We start from the raw sequence: 13,973 nt of genomic DNA, 5'->3' as shown, positions 1-13,973 counted from the left end.
TTTTGATTTTCCCTGAAACCCAAATTAATAATCTAAAAACATTTCTACATTGTTATTCTTGGAAATGTTTATTATAAGTCACATGCTTAAACCGTACAAATATGTTGCTCCGGTTAATCCAAAATCCACGTGATCGCCTCTACAGTACAGTAGTTGCAGATCTTTACAACAGTGGGTGGAGTGTGATTGATGGTGATTGGCATGGCTCTGCTGCTGTCCACTTAGTAGGCCGAGTCTTCTGCGCAGAAGCAGGAAAGTTGTCACTGAGCATGCAGCATCATCGGTCAGTTGATCGTTAGTATCATTTTAAATCGAAAGAGTAGCAATTGAAATTGTCAATTGTGCTTTGATTGAGTGATTTACCCGATAATTTATTTTGTGGCATAGAGATCCACAGAAAATGGAGATTTTTGGATATCCGCGATTTTGAATTATCCGCAGCAGTCCTCCTTCTACAAACAGAATGAGGGTACCCCTATGGGCTCCTCCTTGTCACCAGTGATAGCCAACATGTTCATGGAAAAGTTTGAATCAGATGCCATCCAGACATCCACCCTGCGTCCTTCCCTGTGGAAGAGGTATGTGGATGACACTTTCGTCATTTGGCCACATGGCCTCCCAGCATTGAACCACTTCCTGGACCACATCAATTCCAGACACCCATCCATCAGATTCACCATGGAAGTGGAGAAAGATGGTAAACTACCATTCTTAGATATTCTGTTTGAGAGGAGACCTGACGGATCCTTGGGACATTCTGTCTACAGGGAAGCCAACCACACAGATTCCTACTTGAAACCGGATTCCCACCACCACCCATCTCAAAAGAATTCTCTCATCAAAACGCTATACCACAGAGCTCATGGCATTTCTGACCAACAACACCTGGCCGGTGAATTAAGACATGTACATCGGGCCCTCAGGATGAACGGATACTCTGACCGCACCATCCGCCAAGCTGTTTCTCCCACCATACAGAAACAGCCACATGAAACTCCGACCAAAACTATCACGTTACCATACATAGCAGGCGTGACCAAAAAGATCTCCAAAATTCTAAACAAACATAAGATCCAAGTACGATTCAGTACAGTGCATCAAATCCGTGATCTGATTCCATCTGTGAAGGATGTCGTTCCTGACTTACAGTATCCTGGAGTCTACAAACTGAGTTGCAGTTGTGGTGATTGCTACATTGGAGAAACGAAACGTCATGTCTCTGATCGTGTCCGCGAGCACAAGTCAGATCTGAAACACGGCAGAACTGATTATTCGGCCGTTGCCGATCATTGCTACAACTCTGTGGGCTCTCGTGAAATTGTCTTTTCCGAGACCAAGGTGCTCTGCAAACCTCCTGGCTACCATCAAAGGTTTGTACACGAAGCCATACAAATATACAAACAGACATAATTTCAACCGTGATGATGGTTACAAACTGAGTAATCATTGGAAAGATGTGATTAACCATGCAAAAAAGATTTAACTACACTTTTTTGGAACATCTTATTTGACAGACAACTATTCTTGAGTTACTGTACAGGTTACTGATAGACAGCCAGTTTTGTTTTACCAGGTTTAGCTTCTTTTTTCACACACTGGTTTCCTGCTGTAAGTTTTACCCACCAAACAACATAGCAGGAGGCTGTTTCTTCCTGACCTGCTTTTGTGCTTTTACCATCTACATGGCAGAGGCTCGGTCTCATTTGCAGCATTTTGTTATGTAGGCTAGCCGTAGTCTCAAGCCGCACCTTACCATAATAATAAAAAGTGAGCCGTTCCTGGCCCATCCCCCCCCCTCAACCATTATATATACGGAGTGGTATCTCTTGTAATCTCTCATTTACTTGATACAGCTATCGTGCTATGACGGTTCCACCTGAAGACGGAAGCTTGTGTTGCCTCCGAAACGTCGTGATTTTAATTTTAATTTTATTTTAATTTTACTTTTTTTATTTTATTTTTTTACCTACGTGACTTTACCAAAAAAACCTAAGAATATGATCCCCACCATAGCGAGAAGGGCAGACGGACAGTTGGTCGCACAGAGGTGATGCGTGAATGCTTCAGCCTACAACACGCCATGGCAACGTAACTGGTACTGGCCAACTATCTGAACGCTGGAATCATAAAAAAAAAGTATTTCTTGCACCCAAAAACGGCAGGATGGACATGCAAGGTGTGCATGCATAATGTGAACATATAATGTACGTTGATTATCCTATGAATAACCCAACCGGTATTGGATATCCATTGTAATTTTTATTAACCCCCCCCCCCCCCCCCTCTGGCCTTCGCGCCTGATTGCCTCACAAGTGACGACATCACATTTATCTAAGAGCGAAGCAGGTAGATTTCTCAACAACCCCAGCTATCGCCTGTTGCTGTGAGTTGAAAAAACTGACAAAACGTCGTACTCGAATTGTAAATGTTGGGGGTTTACTCTTAAACACACCAATGTGCTGAACTAGTAACGAATTAGCACGTTTTGATTACGTGACAAACCTTACTGATTGGCTATGTCACACATCTGTTAGAGCTATTAACAGACTACGAGACAAGAAGGCTCACCTGATCGAGTCGCTAACCTTTCTCAAGAGATGCCGCAACACCAAGGTAATACCGATCGCATTTACACTCACATCTGCTGCTGTCACTTCTCCCAACGCTAAACGGATCTTGTTTAAAGCCAGCCTATCGCTAATCTCAGAGAGAATAAGATTGCTCCGATTTGAACTTGATCATTTAGACAAGACTCTCTTACAATCACACTTAAAATTAACAGATAAAATGTCCACTTCTGATTAGGACCATGTAGATAACATGATAGTCTCCTCTGCTAATTCAATGTCAACCAAATGTAAAGTTAATTTGATAGCTAAATTCAACCTCCTGTCAAAAAAGAATCCAGAGCCACACGTTAAAAAGTTAGATGTTCCCAATTTCCGACAGCCTAAAATCGGTACTAGCTAAATGGTTGAATTTCGCAGTCACCCCTAAATATATCCCAGTGGATGATATAATCGCCCAGGTCGACGTCCCCTCATAAGGCTTGGGGACACATCGTGACAGACGTTGCTAGATCTGAAATTGCCATCATCCTTAAAAATGCTAAGAAACCAATTAGTAACATCAGCAAAGACGAGCGCTCTGAATTCGCAAAATTGAAAAAGAGAGATGACAGTCATCCTCTCGGCCGACAAGGACAATGCTACTGTCATCATGGATAAAAGCAAATACAACAACAAAATACAGGACCTTCTTAATGATGGCAGTTACACCAAAATCAACAAAGATCCTATTAACCGCCTGGCTACAAAAACCAACAAGATCATTACCAGTTCGACTTCTCTAATCGAACCATTCAAACGGCTCTCCCTAAAACCTTCTGCTACTAGACCACCCAGATTCTATGGTCTTCCTAAACTCCATAAAGAAGGTACTCCACTTCAGCCCATCGTTTCCACTATCCACTCACCTACCTACAAACTGGCCTGGTTTATGTCTGACACCTTGCTTCCATTCACGAGCAAGACTACCTCAGCAGTACGTAACTCAGCTCACTTCATCTTTCTAATCAAGGGCATTTCACTGTCACCAGATGATTTGTTCGTCAGCTTTGATATAGTTTCTCTGTTCACCAAGGTTCCTGTACCTGACACCTTAGCAATAATTGAAAACTTAGTCCAACATGGACTGAATCCTGATTGACCTACTCTGGTTAGGCACTGCCTTACCAACACTTACTTCACCTGGAATGGTACTTTCTACAAACAAAATGAAGGTACCCCCATGGGTTCCCCCTTATCACCGGAGATAGCAAATGTTTACATGGAGAAATTTAAAACAGATGCCATCCAGACATCCACCCTACGTCCTTCCTTGTGGAAGAGATATGTAGATTACACTTTTGTGGATGGTAAGCTACCTTTCCTGGATGTTTTGTTTAAGAGACCTGACGGCTCGTTGGGACACTGTCTACAGGATATCCACCCACAAGATTCCTATCTGAAACCTGATTCCCACCACCATCCGGCACAGAAGAATTCCCTCATCAAAGCACTACACCATAGGGCCCACTGCATTTCCGACCAACACCACCTAGCCAGTGAACTGGAACACGTACACCAAGCCCTCAAGATGAATTGGTACTCGGACCGCATGATTCGCAAAGCTGTTTCTCCAACCATAGAGAAACAACCCCCTAAGAAGCCAATCAAAACCATCATGTTACCATACATAGTAGGTGTTACCAATTTTTTATTCAAAATCTTAAACAAACACAAGATCCAGGTCCGATTCAATACAGTACACAAAATCTGTGATCTAATCCCATCTGTGAAGGATGTCATTTCTGACATGCAATATCCTGGAGTTTACAAACTGAGTTGTACCTGCGGCAGCAGTTACATCGGGGAAACAAAACATGTCTCGGACCGTGTCTGCGAACACAAGGCAGATCTGAAACACGGCAGAACCAATACCTCTGCCATAGCTGACCATTGTTATAACGCTGTGGGCTCGCATGATATTGTTTTTTTTCCGAGACCAAGGTACTCTGCAAACCTTCGGGCTACTATCAAAGGTTTGTTCATGAAGCCATCCAGATATATAAACGGACATAACTTCAACCAAGAAGATGGCTACAAATTGAGCAATCATTGGAAGGGTGTTATTAACCAGGTAAAACCCTGCTTTATGGTTGTTGTCTTTATTATATCTGCCGGGTACTAGTCTATTTTTCCGAGTTAACCACCCCCCCGCGCATCCCCAGCTCTCTCGGCCTCCCACTTCCAACCCCGCCCAATTTCCCCCGTCCAGCTTCACGTCCCTCTCCTAGCATCCACGCAGCGCTCCCCTCCCCCTACCCCAAACCCCCCCTCTCTCCCCCGTTGCCCCTCCCCCCTTTCTTACCTATATAACACCTCTTACCACGGCATCTCTCTCCCAATTCAACAAAAAAATTCTTGCTGTGGTTTTCCCACCTGATGATGATTGCTTGTGTTGCAATCGAAACGTCGCGATTTATTTTTTCCTACATGACTTTACCGGAAGGACCAAAGATTATAGAAAAAACCTTGGTTGGAACGCAGCTAAAAGGCCTGGTGACAGAAGTGGCCTGTCTGCTACTTTACATCTCTAGGTTGCAATCAACTCATTGCTCAGTGTGAATTTAAACATCAACTCGACCATGGGAACAGACCTGAATCTGACCATCAGGACGGAGGCTTTGGATCCGGGCCCTGGCCCAGGTGCGGTGGTTTGTGCTGTACAGAGCGCACAGCGAGCCCTCGGCAAGATCGGCGCCAGACGCCGGCGCAGCGGCCGCTCTGCCCTGAGCGAGCGGCCGCGGCTTCCCACCAAATCGCTCCTCCAGCATTTCCTTCAGCCTGCGCGCCTCGCACACACACAGGGCGCAACGCAATGTCCACACACAATTAAAAAAACGCCACAGTCCAAGTGCTACGAGGCTCCATCCACACGGTGGCGCTGCTACACAAAGCAATGAAGCACGGCTATTACGAAGACTTCGGGAAGAGTTTGGTCATTTGTGGAAACAAAAATAAAAAATTATCATGGGACCTATTTTCCAGCATCGAAGTATAATAAGTAATATTTTTTAAAAACTTTTTTTTAAACACGCTTTTATGAAATGTACGAGTAATGGCAGAACTCCACGACTCCAAGAAGTGGCCCCGAAGCTTGCCGTAACGTAAGGGACCGTGGTCAATTACAGCCAACGTCAGTTGACCGTGGACAATTAGACCCAAGCCGAAACATAATGTATAAAAAATAATGTTTATTTTTTTATGGTAGAATATAGTATTGTCATCAGTATGACATAAGTATACCAAGTTTGCAGTCGATACCACATTGGGAAGTGGGTTAAAATTTGAGGATACAACAACAAAAACGATAGAGTGAGTTAATAAAAAGCGTGTAAAAAATAAGAATAGGTTTAACCCTTTCTGGCAATAAAACAGGTGTTAAGATGTTCAAACACCAAATAGATACCATTACATTTTTTATGAATAGAAAATTTGTTTCTCTAGTCCATTCCGCAGGCCACCAGTCTAACGTTACTCGTAACATTCAGCAATTCCCTTGCGGCCACGCAACGTGCTGCAGGTCAACGTTTTGGAGGGCGTTGGCTCTGCGTGGCAGATCGAGGCCCAGAGTCCTGGGCTGGGCAACAGTCGAGACCGCCGCGGGTCATTGACACGGAGCGGCCCCAACGAGTCCCAACGCCGATGAAGTAAAATCTCGCGACTGCAAGTCGTCGCGTTATCCAAACGAGCCACGTCTCCCGTGGTCAGGGCTGTCAACGTTTTCGCCCAACTCAAGGCGGCTCGCTTTGACGCTGCTCGTCACGCTTCCACACGTGTTCGGAATGGCGGCAGGCCATTAACGCTCCATGTAGAGCAAACGTTCAACTCGGCTGTCTGCGCCTCGATCTACAATGTTAGCCGTAGCGCAGACTTACTGAGGATCTGATAAAGCAATCCTGAGTACTGCAGCTATGTATTTGGCCTGCCTGCATGGCATCCGTGCACGTGGCGCCTGCGCGAGTGGCACCTGTATGCTTGTGGGTAGGGGATGAGTGAGGCTGTGGTTAGGGGATAGGGAAGGGTGAGGCTTGTGGGTAGGGGGTGGTGAGGCGTGAGGCTTGTGGATAGAAAGTAGGGAAGGCTGAGGCTTGTGGGTAGGGGGTGGACACTGTGGGAACTGTGGGTACTGTGTGCACGCCCTCTAAAACATTATCTGCAGCAGCGTGTTCCGCGCGGCCACGAAGGAAATTGCTGAACCTTGTGAATGTTGGACGGTGGTCGGCAGTATAGTTCCACGGTTGCGAGATGTTAACTAGCTCGCTTGGTATACAGGTCGTGGGTTCCATCCCAATACTGATGCCTGCTGTATATTTGGAGTTTGCATGTTCCCTCCGTGGTCATGTTGATTTTTCTCTGGGTCCTCTGGTTTTTCCATCCACATTTAGATTCAAGACGCCTTAAGAATATTTGGCTGCTATAAATTTCCACATGATAAGCCCCTTTGTTGAGCTATTATTTGTAGCAAGTTTACTTCTGAAAAAGAGCTATATATATATATATAGCTCATTGGGTACTTACCTGTAAAAGAAAAGTTTAGTTTATAGACGTTAGTTTCGGAAAAAGAAACGCAATAAACACGTGACCACGCGACATCGCGCACACGGAGACGAGCTGAGCGACCGCAGAGGCGAGGGGGAGAGCGGTGATGCTCACGTGGGTAGGACATTTCCGAGCGCTTCGTCGGGCTGCAGGTAGAAGGAGGCGGGGGACCTGACGAAGGAGACGAAGGCGCGAGTCGGCATCGTCGTCGTGCCGCGGCGAGCTCGGCCCGACCACCACACAGCCGCAGCCTCTACGCCACATGGCCCCTCCGGCACGTCCGCCTGCACCGCCGCTCTTTCTTTCGCCAACTTCAACTCCTCCATGGACAACGAGCTGCGGTAACACCAAAGGGATAAACGCCCCATGCTCTACAAGTGGCTACTAAAATACGCCGGTAACGGTCCGCGTTCTCTTCATAACGTATATTGGATACAACGCGATGAATGTATGAGAGGACGCATTTTTTATAACGCCGATGCGAATTGGATATAACGCAATCAGAGTGAACTACGTCGCCCGAGTAGGAATACGCAATTGTGCAGCTGCCTCTGTGTAGCATCATCGAACAAGGCATCGGGATGCTGCTGGATGCTTCCAGATGCTACCCACGCGCCTCAGTCTTTGTTCAGCTTGCGTACGCCTCTCACGTGTGATCGCAGACTGTTGCTTTACCAAATATAATTAGTCTCGCTTTGCACACAACTTTGTTGATTACACTACGTAACAAAATTTTGTTCCTGGGTAATAAGTGTTATTTCATAATTGCTTATACCTAATAAGTATAGAAAATGGCGATTATTCCCCACAAACGTTGCTTTTGTGATCAGGACAGTGATATTTAGAAATGTACCCATTTTCATGAGAAAACGGGCGAATTTGTCTTTTCGTTCACAAAGTCAGAAAAAAACAACATATGAATCAAAATTAACATGTATTTATACTAAAGTAATACAAAAATTACTACAAAACATTTAGAAGCAAGCAGTTTTTCGAGATTCCTGATTATACTGTAAATCACTTTCACAAATCAGCCCCCAAATATAGTCTCCCATCATGTTCTTGTTATACTGTCCTTGGTAGCGGCGTTCAAAGTCCAGTATATCCTGGTGGAAGCTCTCGCCTTGCTCCTCCGAGTACGCTCCCATGTTCTCCTTGAATTTATCAAGATGAGCATCAAGGATATGGACTTTGGGGGACATCCTACAGCCCATTGTGCCGTAGTTCTTCACCAGAATCTCAACCAGCTCCATGTAGTATCTGACCTTGTGATTGCCCAGGAAGCCACGAACCACTCCGACAAAGCTGTTCCAAGCCGCTTTCTCCTTTACTAGTGAGCTTCTTGGGGAATTCATTGCATTCCAGGATCTTCTTTATCTTCTGGTCCGATGAAGACACCGGCCTCAGACAGCTTAGGGAAGAAGTCTTGAAGGTACTTGAAGGCTGCAGACTCCTTATCTACTACTCTGAGAAATGTTTGATAATGCCCAATTTGATGTGCAGTGGTGGCATCAGCGTCTTCCGGGAGTCCACCAGTGGCTCCCACTTGACGTTGTTCCTCCCCACAGAGAACTCTGTCCGCTGTGGCCAGTCCCGCCTGTGGTAGTGCGCCTTGGTGTCCCTCCTGTCCCAAAGGCAAAGATAGCAGGGAAACTTGGTAAAACCGCATTGGAGACCCATCAGGAATGACACCATTTTGAAGTCTCCGATGACCTCCCAGCCGTACACATCATACTTCAAGGCGTCCAAGCAAGGTCATGATGCTGTTGTAATCCTCTTTGAGGTGCACCGAGTGAGCCAGGGGAAGAGACGGGTACTTGTTACCATTATGGAGCAGCACGGCTTTGAGGCTCCTGGATGAGCTGTCAATGAAGAGGCACCACTCATTCTGGTTACAGGCGATTCCGATTGCCTCCAACAGACTGGTCACATTGTGGCAGAAGCAGAGCCCATCTTGACGGGTGAAGAAGCTGCAAAAAGGTTGGTGACGCTTCTTCTGATCTGGGACTTGCACACTTTCATCCAACAAGTTCCACTGCTTGAGCCTAGACGTCAAAAGCTCGGCATTGGACTTGGTGAGACCAAGATCTCTGATCAAGTCGTTTAGGTCTTTTTGGTTGGGGTAATATGCGTTTATCACCTCAGCTCCACCTCTGAAATTGTCATCTGGATCTATGTCTTCCTCGCTCTCTGACTTGCTGCTCTCTTCTAAAGACGGCTGCTCTCTCTCCGGAGGAGTGGGTACGGGGAGCTCATGGCAGTGTGGCACCGGGGCGATGAATGAAGGAAGGTCCGGATACGTGATAGCAGGTGCATTCTTGCCAGTCCGACATTTGGAAGGGTCCGCCATGCAGAAGTATATCAGTTGCTTGAGTGGTCAGTGGGTTGCCACCAAATTCTTCGGATAGCAAACTTCATGGCTCTCTTTTCCCCTCTGTAACCATCCTACAAGAATACATTTATTTCACCCATGTGTGGCACATTAGGAATGGATCACTCTTAATTATGTCCTTGTGCAGCAAGGGAGTAAAGTGTGGTTCTGTGAAAGTCCTGATGTGCTGTGCAGTGCATCAATGCATGTGTGTACAGCAGCATGTGATGACTGAGTTGGGCCTGTAGGTGGCTGGTAGGGTTAATGAATAACCGCACGTGTAAACCTGCCACATGGTTAATGGCGACTCGGAAGAATTGCTGCGTGTAACACGTGCTGTTGCATTTTACAGGTAAAGGACCCAAAGGTTGCTTTTGGTCGTTATATAAATGTTCTAGACTTGTTCTAAACTTGTTCTAGACTTTAAGCTTGGCTTTGAATTGTTCGTTTGTGATATATGCAATTAGAGGCGTTTTAGCACTGTGCATTGTAAAGGGATGACGCACTAATTAGTTACTGTCATTTATATTCTCTAACTCTAATACTGTTTAGTCTATAACCATGCCCATGTACCCAGAGTATGACTACTTGCAATGCTATTGAGAATAGAACACATGTAAAGTAGTAAGATGTACAATGGTGATATACAGTACGTATACTGTACACATAGAGTACATATAATGGGTGTAAGATACCGATATAAGTGGATGGTATAGACATACAGCTTAGGATTAAAGTAATATTCGAATAGTGATGTGCAAATGTGATTGTCAAAGACAAAGATGGTTTATCAGTAGTAGAATTGGGTTTAAGAGAAAGGGTTAATGAATAACCGCACGTGTAAACCAGCCACATGGTTAATGGCGACTCGGAAGAATTGCTGCGTGTAACAGGTGCTGTTGCATTTTACAGAGTGACGGTGCTGTTCTTCACAAGATTAATATTAACCACAATAAATAAATGTGCTTTCCCTCGATTTGGAGCACCTGCCCACGTCCTTCATTTCGAGTGTGCAACACATGTAATGTGTAAGAGATTCTCGCAAAATTTTCATATATGATATATATTTTTTCAATAATATTGATATTGTAAAAAAAAAAACTTACATTTTTTTACATTTTATTATGTAAAATTCCAAGCAACAATTGTCCATCTTACCTTCTAGACGTTTTTTTTGCATTGCTTACAGGCGGAATGAGGTGCCCAGGCTGTCTTGATCCCCGACAGGCATGCCGAAAGTATGTCTTGTAGGCCTCACACATCTTAGCAGATGCTTCTACCGAGTACTTTTTCGCTCGTCTTGATAAATTGGCCGCAGACAAAGCAAAATGCATTTGCCGGATGCTTGCAGCCTCTTGATGTCATCTCAGAAAAATGCAGATATGTAGCCACTTAGGCAGCTGGAACTAAACTTTACTGGTGGGCTTAAAGTATTTATACTATTTATATTATTGGAAAGTTCTAGAATGTTCGAGAAGTTTACTCAGCACTGAATCTATCTGGAATGTTCTGGAAAATAGGTAAATTTCTCAATATCACTGTTCTGGTCACAAAAGCAAAGTTTGTGGGGAATAATAACCATTTTCTGTAATTTTGAGGCATAAGCAATTAGGAAATAATACTTACTACCCAGGAACAAAAAAAATTGTTACACTGTTAGAAATACAACCCCTAATCCCCATTGAATCAACGGTTGTTATTATAACACGATTTTTCCATAACACGATGTTCTTCAGGAACGCAACTACCACAGCTTTATAGGAGAATACGACTGTATGAATTTGTTTCCTCGAGATTTCCAACGTCTTGAGTCTCGGTGGATCGCTGTTTGTTGCCGTTGTTGGTGTTGTTGGTGTTGCTTGAGGCACACAAACAGACACTCTTGAGTACAAGAGAGCTTCCTGAGGAACTCAAAGCTCAAATTTAAATCTTGATTTGAATTTTTAAAAATGATGTAAGCTATTAATGAACAAAGGTGCAAAACAGGCAAAGTCCTAATCGTGCATTTATGACCTCAGATGTCGCCTATAACACACTTTGAATGGACTGCGCTTTACAAAGCATTGAAATTGTTAATAACTCCGCAGGCCTTGGGAATTGGACTAACCGATAAGTGGATATGGTTATTTCCTCTATACAAGGCCATGGCTTCCTTCATGCTACCAGACCCTAACAACCACGACATACCTGGCACTCCCACCTTTAAGGATTTCCCCTCACACCATCACCACGATCATTTGGTTCTTGGGCTTTCCCTCGGTCTGCGACCTCTGACAGCCACCCAACATGACAATGCAAGTCCCAGAAGCCTGCCACCGTCTCCACGCTGCACGTGCATCTCCTCCTCTCCCATTGTCAACCTCCTCTCAACTCCCCCGCAAAATATTCCACCATGTCTTCTAATCTCAACTATTTGGTGCTCATTTAGCATTGCCATGAATGGGGATTGTGTCCAGACAATCCAGGTATTCAAATGAATGGAATTCTGCCGGAACAGTCAAATGTGAAAAATGAGAAGCGCCTTAGCAGAAGACGTGGCATCCAAGAAAACAGGTTCACAGAATTCCACCCAACGGGTAAGTAAAGTTAAAAAATTGCCATTGCATACTCTCCTCTGCTCCACACTCAAAACTCACATTAAATCGTTCCCTAACTTACCCCACGGCCCCTTAATATCCCCCTCATAACTGCCAACATTAGTTTTCCTCTTCATATTCTCATGATATGGCTTTCACCCATTCCTCATTCATTCAATCCATGCTTCATCATTGTCTGTCATCACAAGATGGCGGCGTGTCAGTGAGCTTGTGAGTGTGAGCTGTGCGAGTGTGAGCTGTGCTTGAAAATGTGTGAGAATGAGCTGCGCGTGTGTGTGAGTGAGCTGTGTGTGTGAGTGAGCTGTGTGTGCGAGTGAGCTGTGTGTGTGTTTAAATTGAGATTGGCGGGTGCAGGGGGTTACAGAGCGGGCGCTGTGTGGCTGGCGAGAGTAGAGAAGAGTGCTGCTTGTTAGTGTGGTAGTTAGTGTAGTAGTTAGTGTATTCGTTAGTGTGGTAGTTGGTGTTGTGGTTGGTGTGGTAGTTAGTGTGGAAGTTAGTGTAGTAGTGTGGTGGTTGGTGTGGTAGTGCGGTGATTGCCAGTGTGGTTGTTGTGGTTAGTGTGGTAGTTAGTGTTGTGGTTATTGTTGTAGTTAATGTGGTAGTTAGTTAGTGTGGTAGCCAGCCTGGCTACCCCCCCCAGCCCAGGCCTACGTCGAGGCTTATGTCGACGTAGGCCTGGGGTAGTACATTTGTTTACGTCGTTTATTGTGAAAATTCGGTCACAGTTCCTATGACCACTATTTCATTTCTTTTATGGCTTTATTTTGGTGATTTTCGAAAAGTTTTTTGGTTTGGCCATGTTTGTTTGTTGTAGTACAGAGTTAGACTGATGGCCTAAATCTAAGTTGTCTTGTGGTTGTTGTTGTTTGACTTGCATCCCACTGGGATTTTTGCACAGTGTTGGTGTACGGTGCTTTATCTGCCATATTTTGCTGTCTTTTCTTGGATTTTCTGTTTGCACATAGTCACTTTAAGATGTTTTCTTGTTCATGTTTTTGTTTTTTGTTTGTTGCGGTTGCACCCGATTCAAGAGCCGAATGGCTCACAGGGCTATACCTAATAAATGAACTTGAACTTTCATCAATTTTGCTTTTACCAAATTCCCGCATCATCACAGATTAGCTCGCCATTGCTTCCTCTCATCAATTTAATTAACTTCATCTCCACAATTACATTCATACGTTGTTGTACCGTTATTTATTTGTAAAGTGCCTTGGTTAAGGCACTATATAGATTCCTTTAAGATAAGATTAGTGTGCAAAAAATGTTCTTGTCCGAGATTTGTGCTCGAGATACGTATTTGTTAATACATTTAGAGCAACCTCCCAGCTTACCCAAAGTTTCAGCTCACTCGAGTGCGGCTTAGGAGGTTTCCCCAAATGTGATGTTTCTACCATTTTCATCAGAGCCATCATTTGATGATAGATCGTGTAACACTAATCTTGCCAAGAGGCGATGAACAGAAAAGCCAGCACTGTCGGCTGGTGGGGGCTGAGGTGCTGCTGCGAGGCTTCGCGTCCGCGTTGGGTGATTGCACTTGCACCCCAAGTCCATACCGGAGTCCAAAACGTTGCGCGAAGCCCTCATCCACCAGCATCTTGCTCAACAACTGGGCCGGTTCCACAAAGAGGTGCACAGACACGTGATTGCCACTTTTGTTATCTGGACGACAAAACCACACACACATCACACAATGGGGAAGAAGACAGGAGTTTAAAAACATCTGGTCACACCGCAGGACTGCAACCGCGTAGCAAAGACGGAACAGGGGTAAACAAGAGAAGTATCCTGGATCCAACTAAGGAATGCAATGAATATTCCAAGGTCAAGGATGTAACAGAGATTTAATATTTACTGGAA

At 44.7% G+C, this 13,973-nt stretch overlaps 1 protein-coding gene across 1 annotated transcript in view; it reads right to left on the bottom strand.

The window, feature by feature from the left end:
- Nucleotides 1-13,973, bottom strand: part of LOC144734002 (uncharacterized) — a 138,568-nt gene that overhangs the window by 78,207 nt on the left and 46,388 nt on the right. The window contains exons 12-14 of the mRNA XM_078616031.1: nucleotides 13,670-13,775; nucleotides 7,260-7,481; nucleotides 5,201-5,387 (exon numbers count right to left, since the gene is read on the bottom strand). Of these exons, the coding sequence (XP_078472157.1) occupies nucleotides 5,201-5,387; nucleotides 7,260-7,481; nucleotides 13,670-13,775 (515 nt within the window). The remainder of the gene's footprint in view (nucleotides 1-5,200; nucleotides 5,388-7,259; nucleotides 7,482-13,669; nucleotides 13,776-13,973) is intronic.

The sequence above is a fragment of the Lampetra planeri genome, chromosome 49 (genome assembly GCF_965212315.1).
Source record: "Lampetra planeri chromosome 49, kcLamPlan1.2.h2, whole genome shotgun sequence".
Classification (NCBI taxonomy): Eukaryota; Metazoa; Chordata; class Hyperoartia; order Petromyzontiformes; family Petromyzontidae; genus Lampetra; species Lampetra planeri.
Note: the sequence above shows the minus strand (reverse complement) of the source record. Positions and strands in the feature narration are given on the sequence as shown.